Source organism: Lutjanus erythropterus, chromosome 16, assembly GCF_056507025.1.
Source record: "Lutjanus erythropterus isolate fLutEry1 chromosome 16, fLutEry1.hap2, whole genome shotgun sequence".
Lineage (NCBI taxonomy): Eukaryota > Metazoa > Chordata > Actinopteri > Lutjaniformes > Lutjanidae > Lutjanus > Lutjanus erythropterus.
In genome coordinates, this window is record NC_139332.1 from 9,335,961 (window position 1) to 9,351,053 (window position 15,093).

General features: G+C 37.4%; 1 protein-coding gene across 1 annotated transcript in view; it reads left to right on the forward strand.

The window, feature by feature from the left end:
- The window catches only part of LOC146312716 (CMP-N-acetylneuraminate-beta-galactosamide-alpha-2,3-sialyltransferase 1-like), a 112,053-nt gene extending 102,374 nt beyond the window's left edge, over positions 1-9,679 (forward strand). Inside the window, exons 5-8 of the mRNA XM_084739148.1 lie at positions 1,065-1,244; positions 5,258-5,303; positions 7,540-7,659; positions 9,163-9,679. Coding sequence (XP_084595274.1) covers positions 1,065-1,244; positions 5,258-5,303; positions 7,540-7,659; positions 9,163-9,336 — 520 coding nt within the window. The 3' untranslated portion in view covers positions 9,337-9,679. The remainder of the gene's footprint in view (positions 1-1,064; positions 1,245-5,257; positions 5,304-7,539; positions 7,660-9,162) is intronic.
- Positions 9,680-15,093: the final 5,414 nt, after the last annotated feature.

Here is a 15,093-nt window from a genome sequence, read left to right on the forward strand (position 1 = left end):
AAGACACACTGATGGTGAATTTTTCAAATGTAATTTTTTAGGGCTTTGAGCACCACAAGCTAAGTTCCATCTAGTTCCATTATACTAGAGAGATGGCAGACATCTTCAAAACTCTGCAACTCACACCAAAAAATAAAATAAAAAGCACTACAGACTTGAGGAAATATATATATTTTTGATTCTGGGTTGAACTGTCCCCTTAAGCATGAGACGCTTACTTGCGTTTCTGGTAGTAATTTCTTAAGCAATACCAAACCCTTGTTGTAACTAATTAATTGTTCATTTAATGAGTTACTTCCAAATGCAAAGGGTCATGTCATGTTTTAACCCTATATCTAGTTTGGAAAAATGCAACCTAGAATAGCAAAAAAGAATAAAATATCTCTTGCAGGAGGTGGTTTGGAGTCCTGACAGGCTCAGGCTGAAATGTCAACTTGTTATATAGCTGTCATCTCCGAGTCAGTAATGAGGACGATGATATTGCTCAGACCGGAGTGCCCCAAACAGGTGATGCTAGTCACATGCGGGGTCAGCTTCGTGATTTTTTTCCTCTGTGTCACCTCCATCCACTGACCCAAACCGACTGCCACTGTCAAACTATGTTCCTGCCAATTACTGCTCCTGCTCGAGCGAGTATTGTTGGACATAATAATAGGGACGCCTTGCCCAGCTTGCCAAGCAGTAATTGTTGAGCTCTAAATGGACGCTGGATTGTTTTGAATTGGTGTTTGGATGTCCAAAATATGGTGAAGCGGGACAAATTGTGCTTTCTGTTTTTTCTCTGTCTTTTTATTTACATGTTTGTTCTTAAAAGAGGCTGGTGATCATGGCTGGCTTTTCATATTTGTGTGCCAGAGTGGTTTCATGAAAACTAGCCCATTTGTAGATGACTATTAATACAACAAAAGGCAACTGTTTCCCATCTTTGTAACATGTGGGTGAAATAGACCTCAATTTGAGCTGTCCGGGGAAAGATAAAGATGGCAAAGCAACTAAAAAAAAGGGAAAGGACTGGAGGAAAATAGCCCAGAAATAAAAAAATATGTGCTTCTTTGTCCTCACAGAATGAACCAGGCTCCCACCACTGGCTTCGAGGAGGATGTTGGCGCCAGGACGACACATCATGTCATGTATCCAGAAAGTGCCATAGACCTGGACAACACCACCAGCCTGGTGCTGATCCCTTTCAAGACTCTGGACCTGCAGTGGATCATTAGTGCTCTGACCACGGGGACCATTAAACAGTAAGTGTACTATCAAATGTTGAAGCTGCACTAATTAATTTAGCAATAAATAATTTATATATTGAGAGTGGATCACATGACTGTGTGTAATGTGAAAGGTGTTCCTTCTTGCTCCTACGATCCTATTTTATGACAAAACACTGGCTCAAATGAATACAACCTGAATGGATGTTTAATCAGTGTTGAAGTCAGAATAAATGAGAGTTAAAGTGATAATTTGGATTAGTTTATGTGGGGCTGTATTAGGTATTTTTCAATAGCCTGTATATTAGGTTCAATAGATGGAAGTTGCCCCAAATAAGGAGAAGCAGTGAGGGGCACCAGCATGGAAGCTAAGTAATGAACTTTTTAGCCACTTAAAAAAAGGTCTGCTTACAAAAATCAATATCTGTTTAAGTGTATGTGGAATTTAGAATATTTTCAGAGGTTTACTTTGACATCAGACAACCTTTTTTGATGCCGTATGAGCCAAATATTGCTTTCTCCAAATCAACCAAACTCCATAGACGAAATTAGTAATTATACCTCATAGAACACGGGTGCTGCTGGTCCACTGCCGTCTCAATCAGATAGTTTGTTTGTGTTATTGTGGGACTTTGTGTTTTAAAAGGATGGTTCAGATTAACTTAAGTCACACCCTAACACAGAAAAGCCTGTCTAGCGTCAAAGTAAGGTGGTGAAAACATTCTAAATATAGCGTCCTGTCCACTGCAAGGTTTATGCTGTAAAAACTATTATTGAATGTTTTTAGGCTGACCTTTTTTAAGTGGCTAAATTACCCTTTGCTGCTGAACCTATCTACAGCAGTTAATTGCTTAGCTTCTGTGCTGGTGCCCCTCTGGTGCCAACTGCTATCTACTGTGGCTAATAAATTGACTTTTGACACACCTCATACAACCGCACATCAAATAATCTGAACTATCCCTATAAAAGTAAGGCACTGTACAATACAATTAGCAATTATGTGTGTTATGTTTGCCCACAAGAACCTTAAGACAGGCTTACTTTGGTTAGGTATATCAAGACACAGAAAATCAGTAGGGCTAATTTAGACGCAGCTTGTCTGTGCATGCCTGGTGAATTCAGTTCATTTTGCCATAGACATCGTTGTTTCAATTTCAACAATGAGAAGTTAAGAGGTCAGAGTCAGTAGCTGGTGGAGACCAAAGACGGAGCTAAAAGCACAGTTAAAATTGGACTTACACTCTCCAGGTGGCCAGAAATATGACTTTAAATAAATGCTGATGTTGCTCACAGTCAACAACATCTAACATCAACCATACCAACTTAATAAGGTGATAAAATCAATATTGTGCCAGAGTTTGTTTCACTGCCACCAAGTAACCAAAAAAAAATGAAATGAGGGCATAAATTCTTATTAAACTTATTATAAATGCTTATTTCAAATATTTAAATTGGCAAAAAAGTAACAATTTAATCAAGCTCAAAAATGACTTAATGAAAACATATTAGTTTATAAATAGGCTAAAAAACACACAGAGAGAGAGAGACATATGGACAAACTGTAATACAAGTTCTCCATCCAATCTCTAAATTTCTAATTAATGAAAAAATAGTGGAATAGTTTCTTCATTTACACTTCCTTTTCTCAGTGCAACTAGAGTTCAAAAAAGTAATCTGTTCTAGAAATTTAAAAGGCGTGAATACATCACCATGCATCACTCGTGTGTTGCGCTCCCAGATTCATTTACACTCTCCAAATACCAGATTGCCACAACAATCACACTCACTCAGTATGCCTATTTGTCAGATTGCCATTACAAGGATAATCACTCAGTTTTAATCTTCCAGTAAATTTCACCTTCAGCTGCTTCATTCTCAATGACCCGTAATCATTAGCTTGATTACTGGACACCCAGGAAAAAAAATGAAGCCGGTGCCAATTAATGCCACTGCCAATAATTCCGACACGCCAGCATGTTCGATGGTAGAGGGACGAGCAAATCCAAACAAATGTTTCCTATAAATGTGCCGTTGTCTTCCAGCCCTGCCAAAGCGATCATTCTGCATCATTAAATTTCACTTTACTGGCAGTAATGTCAGCATTAGCCCAACAGACATTAGATCTTAACTGAGTGTTGTGAATTATTTTATTGTTAGATTTTCCAGTCTTGTTAAATAAAAATGGGGCTATGTAAAAGGACAGAGCTGTGTGAAGGTTTGTAGTCCTGACTTTGAATAGGAACAGTCAAGTTTAAGCACTTCTCTATGCAAAAATGTCAAGCCTGTGTGTGATAAAGGATGTACTTTATAACATTAGGGTGTATAATGTAGTGTATAATGCATGGCGGGTCATTTTCATATTCTTTTAGAACAAAATGTAGAGGAATGTGTGCACTCAAATGTACAGCACACAGTTCTAAATGGCATTAGACCAGTCTGTATAATCTTTGAATTTTAATGAGACTCAGAGGCAGAGGCAATAGCCTTGATAAACCTTCCTTTAATTGGAAACATTTGTATCTCGCCATATAGTCATTACTTTTCATTCTAGTCATTAGTAAGCTGTTTTCAAAAAAAGTCAGCACAGGCTGGGTCAGGGTCGGGAGGAATACTTTAAAAATGTATTCTGATACAATAACTGATTACCTTTTAAATAATGTAATCAGTAACTGAATCCAAGTATCACAATAATAAAGTAATATAACGTGATTACTTGACGTTACTTTTGAATTACTTCAATACCAGATATATGGAAATTGTGTTAGTGTAGCTAACATTAGAGGTTGGTCTCTGAAGCTAACATTAGAGACTGATCTGTGTTGCTAACATTAGTGGTTGGTCTTTGTGCCTTACTTTAGCAGTTGGTGTGTTAAGCTAATGTAAGCGGTTGATCTGTGTAGCTAACGTTAGCTGTTGGTCTGTAGTTTGTTAGTTGTTAGTCTGTGTAGCTAATGTTAGTGGTTGGTCTATGTAGCCACTGTTAGCGGTTGGTCTGTGAAGCTAACATCAGTGGTCAGTCTGTGCAGCTAATTTTAGCAGTTATTCTATGTAGCCAACATCAGTGGTTGATCTGTGTAGCTAATGTTAGCAGTTAGTCTGTGTAGCTAAAGTTAGCAATTGGTCTGTGTAGCTTACATTAGCAGTTGGTCTGTGCAGCTAACATCAGTGGTCTTCACTGTAAATGTTATAAACGTTGAGTTCTTAGATCTCTGTATTTTCAAAGTTGAGGGCAAAATTGACACTATACTGTGATGTTGTTCCTCTTTTCTTTCACCAGAGAAACATTTTTTTTTTTTTAGCTGGTTTTACTGAGTCAAGTGTTGCTGTGCCCACTGTATGCTGTAGTATAGTTCTTTATGTTAAACTGTATTTTAAAATTGTAATCTAGCTAAATAAACCCCATTTTTACTAAATGTATCTTTAATATGATTATGTTTTTTTTCTGTAACCATATTGATTGATCCCTATTGATTACAGAATCCCATTTCATCCCATTTTCCCATTACTCCCCAACCCTGGCAGTGGTGTAGAATTTAGTTCAGTGTCAGCTCAGTATCATTGTTCTTACTCATGAAAATCATAAATTGCATATGAAAACTGCAACACTTTCATATGCAAACTGAGGTGGACACTTCACAGGAGCTGCACACACCTTTATTCAAAGAGTCTCACTCACTTTCAGGGTTTAACTTTGCAGTTTTTTGGAATGACAAACAGCTCCCTGCTGCACAGTCTCATGTGATGAGTGATACAAAAAGCAAAGGAATGACAGCGGGCATATGTTCATGTGATGACTTCTAAATCTGCCCGTGATATTTAATGAGTTTTCTTCGTGCAGCTGTAATAAGGGAAGGCACTGGGCATTTATTTTTGGACGACACTTGAATGAGATTAAATCGTGGGTGGATGGATCATACTGAGGTGGTGGATGTGATACCAGCAGTTGTAGACAAACAAGCAGAATTGTGTTTGAAAAAAATGGCATTTTAGGGATTTTCAAATGAATTGAAGCCCACATTTTAAGCTTCTGGTCTTTTCTTGTGTTACAGCACATATATACCTGTTACGTCCAGGATAAAGGCAAACAAGGATAAGGTGAGTTATACAAAGGATCTTTTTTATTATTATAACTAAACATGATATTACTTTTGTTCGGACTTATGGACTATCCTTTTAAAGGATAAGCATGTAGGATTTAGTGGCATCTGGCAGATTGCAAACTTCTTGTCTCACCCTCCCCTTCCATGCATGTAGGAGAACCTACAGTGGCCATGAAATGCAAAAGGCCCTGTTTAGAGCCAGTGTTTGGTTTATTCATTCAACTCATCCTAAGGTAGCAAAAACACCAGCTTATTAGACACCAAAGTAAACATACTTATAAATATTATGTTATATGCCATATTTACACACATACGTTGCCATATTCTGTCAATAAATCCCACTAAATCTTACACACTGGACCTCTGAAACTTAATACACATATGTACACTACATGGCCAAAAGTATGTGGACATCCAAACCTGACATGTGATTGTTGAACATTTAATTTCAAAATAATCTTCATTAATTCCTGTGTACTGACACCAGGGTGCCAGTCTTGTTTTAATGGCACATGCTGATTCTGTGGTACTTCCAGTGGTGGAAAGTAACTAAATACATTTACTCAAGTTCTATACTTCGGTACAAAACAAGTGATGAGCTTATAAACAGCTAAACAATGACAAATTACAACATTAATGCTACTACAACAGCCTTCATATATTGTTAATTTTGGAGGACCCTGTGGAGAAAAGGGGTGGTGTTTCCAATTGACATAACCACAAAATATCTGGGGCGCCGAGTGTGGGGGGCTGTGGGTCCTCTGCAGCAGCCGTGGGTTTGGGTCCTGCTTGCAGCCTATAAATATCTGAGGAAAAATCTCCTACTGTTTTTTTAACAGGTTAACGTAATTTTTCCTGTGACAACGCAAGCATAGACTCTTCCAGGCTGTTAATCGTTTAATCAAATTACAAGGAGAATCTGACCAGTGGTGGACACAAAGAATAAACTATATAGAAAAAGCCAGTCGTCTCTCTAATGGTCTTGTTTGCTTATGTAGGTTGTGCAGGGACAGCAGTAATAAATTAACAGAGTTAAATAACTAGTTTAAAACTCTGTATATAATATCCAATCATATCATGTATTATTAGTAGTATGACACATGGGAAATAGTTTTGCTGCACTATTAGAACATTTTTTTTGCTTTATTTTAGTACAGTTTTTAGATAATACTTTTGTTCTCTTATTTGAGTAACATTTTCATTAGGGACTTTTAGCTGTAATGGTGTATTTTCTGAGTATGTCCTCCATCACTGGGTTTTTCACTTTGACGAGTGGTCTGTTGCTGCAGCTCAACTGGAATACGGTGCATCAAAACAATATGTCAGTGTATGTCAGTGAAACATACCACTCCTGCCAGCGTATGAAGATTCTTTAGAGGAATATGTCGCTGCTGAATGTGGTATGTCACTGCTCTGCCATGTAAAGATGGCATGCCACTTGTCCTCTACTGACAGTTGCCAATTTTCACCTAGTGTAGCTCACTGTGTAGCTGTGTCTGTGCTGTGTGTATGTGAATCTTGTGAAGCTGTTATGCCTTCAAGGTCTTGAATTTGAATTTTCCTCGATAAATGCTCCCGTAATCTGGTGTTTGACCTCCACAATCACTTGTGTAAATCAAAAATCTTTTAATATCTGTAATGAAATATGTCATTCATAGTTTGATAAGTTCTCTGTTGACCCCTTAGTCTGGAAAATAGTCATACAATCAAAGTTAATATGCACAGCTGGTAAAATAAACAAAGTGAAAATATACATCATTGGCGGTGGGTATAAAGAAATTTGCAATTGCATTTACAGTAACAGTTTAGATGTGATGATAAGAGAGTCTGGAAATATTTTTGGTTTTAGCTTCAGAGTGCTGGAAAAGTGCTTATTCTGCTCTTTAAAAGCTGAACAAACTCTTTATCCTTGTACTACTTAGAGTTGGCGTATGCCACTAAAACAAGTTTGGCATACCATTAGCCGCTTCAAATCCTGTCACTGCTGTAGCATTGATATTTTAAGTAGAACTAAGGCGCCCTGGCCAAAGCTCTCCAAAGTACACTATACTTTTGACTGAAGTGTGTAAAGCTTATGCTGAATACTCTTTCTCCCTGAAATGTCTTTTTGAATACATTATCTATGTAAAATTATGCAAAATTATGTAAGTAATTCAGTATACATAGATGAAGCTTTGTCTCCCATCTCAGTAAATTTCAAATGAGTTGAAATACTTGTGACTCTTTTGCAGGTGTTGATTTACAGTCCCACATTTTTCAAATATGTCTACGAGTCGTGGCTCGAAGGTCACGGACGGTATCCGTCCACCGGCTTCCTCAGCCTGCTGCTCGCTATCCACATATGTGATGAGGTGAGTTAAAATGCTGTTTTAAATGCAGTACAGTACTGAAATTCTTCAGTCAAGCGGAAAAAAACCTTATGAGGGCAACTTGATGTCTTATTAAATTGCATTTTCAGAGTGAAAAATGAAGGAATCAAAAATATGTCTGAAGTGATGTGAAAATTTAACAAAATCCACAGATGAGACAGATGTTTTGCTGTGTTTGTGTCTAGAGCTGTCATGATTATGAAATTTAGCTGACCCAAACAAGGTTGGCTATCGTTCACATCGTTCACCCAACTGTACCTTTTTTCAGTGCTTTATTCTCTCTGTAACAACTTAAATACTGTAATATTTCTCCATAAAACGTGCAATTCACAAATATTGGTTTCATACTAAGGTTTCAGACATACTAATAAAAGTCATATTTTTTTAAACTTACTAAATAGCATGTAGCAAGGAATTTCAGATGCACCCAGTGGCTAAGTGCTAACATGCTAAACCATCAACAAAGATAGTGAAAAAAAGTCCAGTTATCTCCAACAGCAACTTATTTAACTTGCTAATTACTCACATAAAGATGGTAAATTTTTAAATATCTTAGTCTATCTGCAGAAATGCTAACATTTGCTGCAGCTGCTATGAGGGACTTGGCTTTCATCAAAAACTGTGCACTCTTCAGCTTTTATCGCAGAAACAGGACATGTATTCAGCTTAAATTGATGGAACAAAATCACATAGAAAAGATGATTCCTTGGTGTGTTGGACAGTGCATATCACACACTACAGACATAACAAGACCAAAAGATGTAATAAGATGGAAAACAACATAACACTGTGAAAATTATTTCACAGGGTGGAAAACAACAAAAAAGACAGAAAAGACATAACAAGACTAAAAACAGCATAAAAGACATCAAAAGACAAAAAAGATGCAACAAAAATAAAAACAACACAAAAGACATCACAACACGAAAAAGACATGAAACAAAAACAGCATAACAGACATCACAAGACAAAAAAGACCTAGCAAAAATGAAAACAACATAAAAGACATAACACAAAAGAGACATAACAAAACTAAAAACAAGGTGAAGACATAACACATAAAAAAATAAGACTGTAAACAAAACTAAAAACAACATAAAAGACATAACACAAAAAAAGATGTAACAAGACTACAAAGAATCTAAAAGAAGAAAGACCTAACAAGATGAAAAACAACATAAAAGACAGCTACTTTTTACGGTTATAATTAAAGTAGATTTAATAGCCTGTCCTGTTTCACTTTTACCTAATCAAAGATGTTAAATTTGTACTTCTTTTTTTTCCACAAGTATCTGTACTTCAACTTGAGTAAAGAATCTCTGTACTTTTGTCACTTCTGGCTGCTTTTATACTGGCGAATGGAAACTGTTATAACAATTATGCAAAATGGTTGCAGTCAGCTCAAAGAATCACGATCGGGTGATTACATAAGAATTGTGTTAGGCCTATTTGTGACGCACTGCTTTTGTTCCTCGTCTGCTCCAGGTCAGCGTGTTTGGATTCGGCGCAGACCAGTACGGCAACTGGCACCACTACTGGGAGGAGAACCATTTGGCTGGAGCTTTCCGACACACGGGAGTCCATGACGGAGATTACGAATATAATGTCACCCTGCTGCTGGCAGACAAGCACAAAATCCGAATGTTTAAAGGCAGATGATACCAAACCCATATGTGCCACGTTTGTTTTTCCTTCCTCCCACGCTGGGAGAACATTTTTACCATGATTTCCAAAGACGTTCTCACACTGTCCATTCTCTCGTTCTTTACTTGAACTGTGGTTTAAGAAATGTCACTCCTGTTGACAAAGCTTTTGTCTTTGAACACTGAACAAGGCAAAAGGCACACTGCCATGTGTGACTGGGAGTGAACACACAGAAGACAAGAGAAGATGTCTTTTCAACAAGCATGCTATACATAAAAAGCTTTAGTACTATCATATAATATGTGTATACTCAATCTGTCCTCTTTTCTATAAATTGTTAGCATTGTGGCTACCTGAAGCTTTGCGTGTTAATCCTCATTGACACAACATAAGTCCTGTTAACAGCAGTAGTCACACAAAGTGCCATATTATTCAGTTGATGTACAGACATAGCAAGGGGGATTTTGTGCAAAGTTCATCATTGTCATTTATGCCAGAAGAGCATCTCATAAAAATATAACCACTGTCTGCTGATCTGAAAGGTGGATATTGGAAGCAGCTCAAATTGACAAGCAGCAAACCTAAAAGCATTTTAATGAGCTTCACAACAAAACATACTGCAAATATGCCTTCAGTTTGAGGAAAGTGAAAGTGGTTTATTATAGTAAAGGCAGGTATGAGAGAGAGAGAATCAGCTCCTTTTCCATCACAATGACCGATTTCAACCCAATTCTCATAAACTACCTGCACTACACTGCTCCTTGTATCTTGCTTGTCTGATTGCAGCTGTAAAATGTAGTTCGACAAGGCCAAGGAACATTAAAATCAGCCCCAAAGAACATATTTTATTATAATAGGTACCACAGGGCTTTAGCCGGGGTTTTTTAGAAATGCTGATGCCTTTCAAGACTCTGAACCTGCAGTGGATCATTAGTGCTCTGACCATGGACACCATTAAACAGCCAGACTGGGCTGCACCAACAAAGATTAATTTAAACTAAGATTAGTTCTAAACAGAGCACAGCAAAACTAGGTTTGAAATGAGTAAATCCAGGCTTAAAATTAAGCAGAGCTCTGTTGCACAATTAATAACTGACAAGTGTTGATGGGATCTAAGTGTGAAAAGGAGGGGAACCTGTACAAACAAAATCTTCCATTGTTTGCTAGCTGGCTAAAAGCTTTATAAAACGTTACATTGTTGGCTAGCTTAGCTTAAAAAGTTGACAAAATGGGGCATTGTTGGCAAGCTAGCTGAAAAGTTGACAAAATGTTAGATTATTGCAAGCTAGCTAAAAAAAAATATCAAAATGTAACATTGTTTGCTAGCTAACTTAAAAATTAGCAAAATGTGACACTGTCTGCAAGCTGGCTAAAACGTTAACAAAATGTTACATTTTTGCAAGCTAGCTAAAAAAAGTGAACAAAATGTTTCAGTGTATGCAAGCTAGATGAAAGGGTTAGCAAAATATCACATTGTTTGCAAGCTAGCAAAAAAGTTAGTTAGCTTACTCACAGTGACTCAGCAGACAAGTTGTAATTTCTTCTTTTTTGAGAAAAGACTTACGTTAACACTGGGTCACATTTTAAATTAGCGTTTGAAGTATTTGGTGCAACAGAATTACTTTTATTCTAGGTTTAGAATAAAAACTAAACTGATCTTAATTTTAGGCTAGTTTTAAAGTTTGCTGCAACAAAAACAACAACATGATTTAATCAAAATTAAAAGATATTGTTGGTGCAACCCAGCCAAAATGTGCTTATCCAGTGTCAACTACAATCAATACTGTATTAAGAATAGATAAAATGACTATGTGTAATGTGAAAAGTATTGTTTCTTGTGACAAACCTACAAAGAATAATAACCTGTAGCTCCCTCCAGTTTTGCAGAACTTCGTAGCATCTTTCAGCTCATTGTTCTGGTTTTACAGCCACATTGTCTCACTTTCACTGCTCTCATCAACCTCTCTTACAACAGACAGCTATTTCTGGTGAAATAAAAAAGGATAAACCTACTGTTCACCAAAAACCATGCATCCATCAAGAAATTTAGCAAGTAGATGGTGAAAATGGTGGAGTATTAAGCAGCAAGGGAGCCACAGTCAGGAGTTGGTGCAGACCAAAACAGAGCTGAAGGGAAATTTGATAAATGACTTGCATTCTCCAGGCGGCCAGAAACATGTCTCCAAATAAGTGCTAATGTTGCTGTGTGTATGCTGATGTGTTACAGTTTGTTGCACTTACACAAAGTCACCAAAAAATCAGTTGACGTAGGCTTGAAACAGAGGCATGAATGTGATCATTTTAAATGCTTTTTATCGTCACCTTAAACAACAAACCTTAAATTGAAAAAAGGAATTCAAGAAATAAAACATAAAATGCCCTGGTCCCTCCTACATACCACCACCACCATTTGGACATGTTTGACCACATACCAAGAATAAGGTTCCTAAAATTAATCAGATTTGTCACATTTTATTTATTCAGTGATTTGTTCCATTACAGAATGTTTCCTGTTATTTTTTTTCTCTCAACATGATGATCAGAATGTGTTTCAAAGCCCTCTTCACATGGCCAAAAATAAATGCTGGCAAGGGAAATACTGAATCCTTTTTTGTTAATCTTAGATTTGACAAATTTAGCACATGGGGTATAAAAATACTGAAATCAGCCTTCCCAAAACACACACACATTGTGTACATTTAGATCTATGCTAGCAGCCTGGATATACTGTAAATCTGATTGGTCTGTCCCTCCAGCATTCATGTTCAATCAGAAATGTTCAGCCAAGTACACTTTGCCCTGATCAGGAACTTAACTTCAGGTAAAATAACGTCCCCAAAACTTAATATAACCCTGGTCCCTGTGGTGGAAACGCACCGAGTTCCTCCAATGGTTCATACTGCCTGGGGAAAGTTCCTGCGGTGGAAACACAGCTTTAAGTCTTGATTTAAATTGTGTGTTTAAACTCCCTCCAGCTACAGCAGGACATCAAAACTGTTTTAGAAATCCAGGCTTGCGGATTATTTTTACTCACATTCCTTTTAATTACATGGCTCATTACAAAGTGAGCAGTCAGCGGTGAGACAGCATTGTTTTGGGGTTGATTTTTTTGGAACGTCCATTGGCCCTGAAGGCCTCTACTGGAGACCTGGATTAAGAGTTGTGCTGAAGTGAAGCCACTGATGAGATTTTCGCTCATGTTGTGAAAAAACGATGCTTAAAGTGTTTTAAAAACTCCAGATTGTTTATCGTATTGTAGACATTCATCATTCATTCACTGATATGATACAGCCTATACAGGGGTGCCTTATCATTAAAATCAATTATGTACTGTACAGTTTTGATGGACAATGGGACATATATTTCTCATGAAAAATAGGTGTTAAGTGCCTTTAATGGGAGTTTTTTAAGACTTTATTTCACCATCAAATTGTGCTGTATTGTAATTATTATCATTATAATCCCCAAGTTATGTTATTGTTGTGTATAGAGTGTCAGTTTTAGAGAATCATATGCATGGTACATACAGTATAACCATCTTAAATATTTGTCACAGAACAAAATGTCGGTTGTATACATGTAGGGTAGGTATGTTAACATCTTTGGCTCTGATGAAACTCATCCATGTTGTCCAGGCTTGAAATTTGTAGCTGCACCCGCTGAGCTTGTCGTTGCTTTATGACTCCAAGAAACACGGACGCTCTTATCCTGCCCTCGTGTTATCATTTTCACCGACGAATCTCTGATCTGAAACGTTGTATGCGTTATCCCAGATCGGTCTGGAATTGAGCTCGGCGGTGGTCCTCTAATGGGCTATGATTTGCTCCATGTGCCTTGAAACATAATGGGACATTTGCCCCGTCAGTGTCTTCATGATGGTTTTTCTCTCCGTGTGAGAGCAGGCTGATAAGAAGAGGAACCACAGCTTTTGTTCAGTTCAAACGTGTCTGCCACCTTGTAGACGACAGTGGTGTGTACATTTGTTCTGCAGGGGACACTGTCCCCTAGTGGACAAGAACATGTATCAGCATTAACGTCACTTGATTTGCCCCTTACATGATATCTTCAAAATGAAATGACACTTTTAAAACTGCATTCATTGTTCAGTGTTCCAACATAAACAGAGTCTGACACTTACCTGTACTCTGTCTACTTTTTCACCCAGCTGAGGTCTTCATTGTTGAATAGTTATATAAAACCCATTAAAGCAGGCCCTTGAGAAAAAAAATCTCATGTTTGTATTTGTTCTGTGTTATTCATAGTGTGAAGAAGTTTAAGGTCACTGATGCTGACTTGTGTGGGAGTCATGGCTAATGAAAAATCTTATTATTCATTATTATGCATTATTCAGTTATTCAGTGGACACCCACAATACGGTGAAACACAACTGGAGCTTTTTTGCTGCAATGTGTGAAAAGGTCAAGGAGGTTAATTAATTATAAATAATACATTTCAGAACTTTATGCAAATTATTTGTGGGTAAACTGTTATTTGGATGGCTATGTTGTATACCCATGGATGGATTACTGAGCAGGCCTCAGTGGGTACAGGCCCAAGGGCCCCGGAGGTCAGGGGGTCCATGTGCCAAAATCTCTGCTTAAAGTGACTATTAAGTTATGTTGTTAAAGGTCAATCCAATGAACCAAAGATACTCAAACCAACTACAGAAAGATTCAAATGAAATGACCAAAACAGTACACAAAATTAATTAAAAGAGATCCAGGATCACACCAACACCAGAGAGATGTGAAACGACCACAATGACGACAAAGAGATGCAAAAAAGAGCACAAAGAGACACAAAAGAGACCACAAAGAGGTGTAAAACAACCAGACAGAAACACAAAATGACTACAGAAATGCAAAATGAATCCTAGGAGATCCAATATCACCTCAAAAGAGATGCAAAACAACCACAAAGATGCACACAATGACTACAAAGAGATGCAAAATGACATAAAATGATTCAAAGAGACAGAAAATGACCATAAAGAAAAGCAACTGCAGAGCAGCTGCAAAGAGACCCAAAACAAGCTCAAAGACACACAAAATGATTACAAAGAGATACAAAATGACAACAAAGATGCATGTAATTACTACAAAGAGAAGCAAAATGACTATGAAGAGACAAAAAAGAAACCACAGAGTTGTAACATCACCAGGAAGTACAAAACTATAAAGATATACAAAATGACTATAAAGAGACACAAAGCAACCACAAAGAGCCTCAAAATGGCTATAGAGAGATGCAAAATGACCACAAAGTCTCACACAGTGACCACAAAGTGTCGCAAAACAAGCACAAAGAGATGCAAAACAACCACAAACAAATGCAAATTGACTACAAATAGATGGAAAATGTCAATAAAGACATGGAAAATAACTACAAAGAACTGCAAAAGACTACCAAAATAGCAAAGATCACTACGAAGAGATGCTAAATGACCACAAAGAGACACAAAACAACTGCAAAGAGATGGAAGACTACAACAAGATCCAACCTCACTACAAAGAGAAGCAAAGCTACCACAAAGGGACACAAAATGACAGAGGTTGTCATTGTTGAATAGTTATGTAAAACCAGTGTGTAACAACCACAAAGAAACGCAACATGACATCAGACACATAAAAAGAACTATGACATTCAACATTATTACAAAGAGATGTGCAACAACCAGAAAGTGATGCCAAGAGAGACCAAACAACTGCAAATAAAGTGACTGCTTTCAGTTTTGGTGGCTTGCTTCTATGTAGGGAGGTGGGGGGAAATACA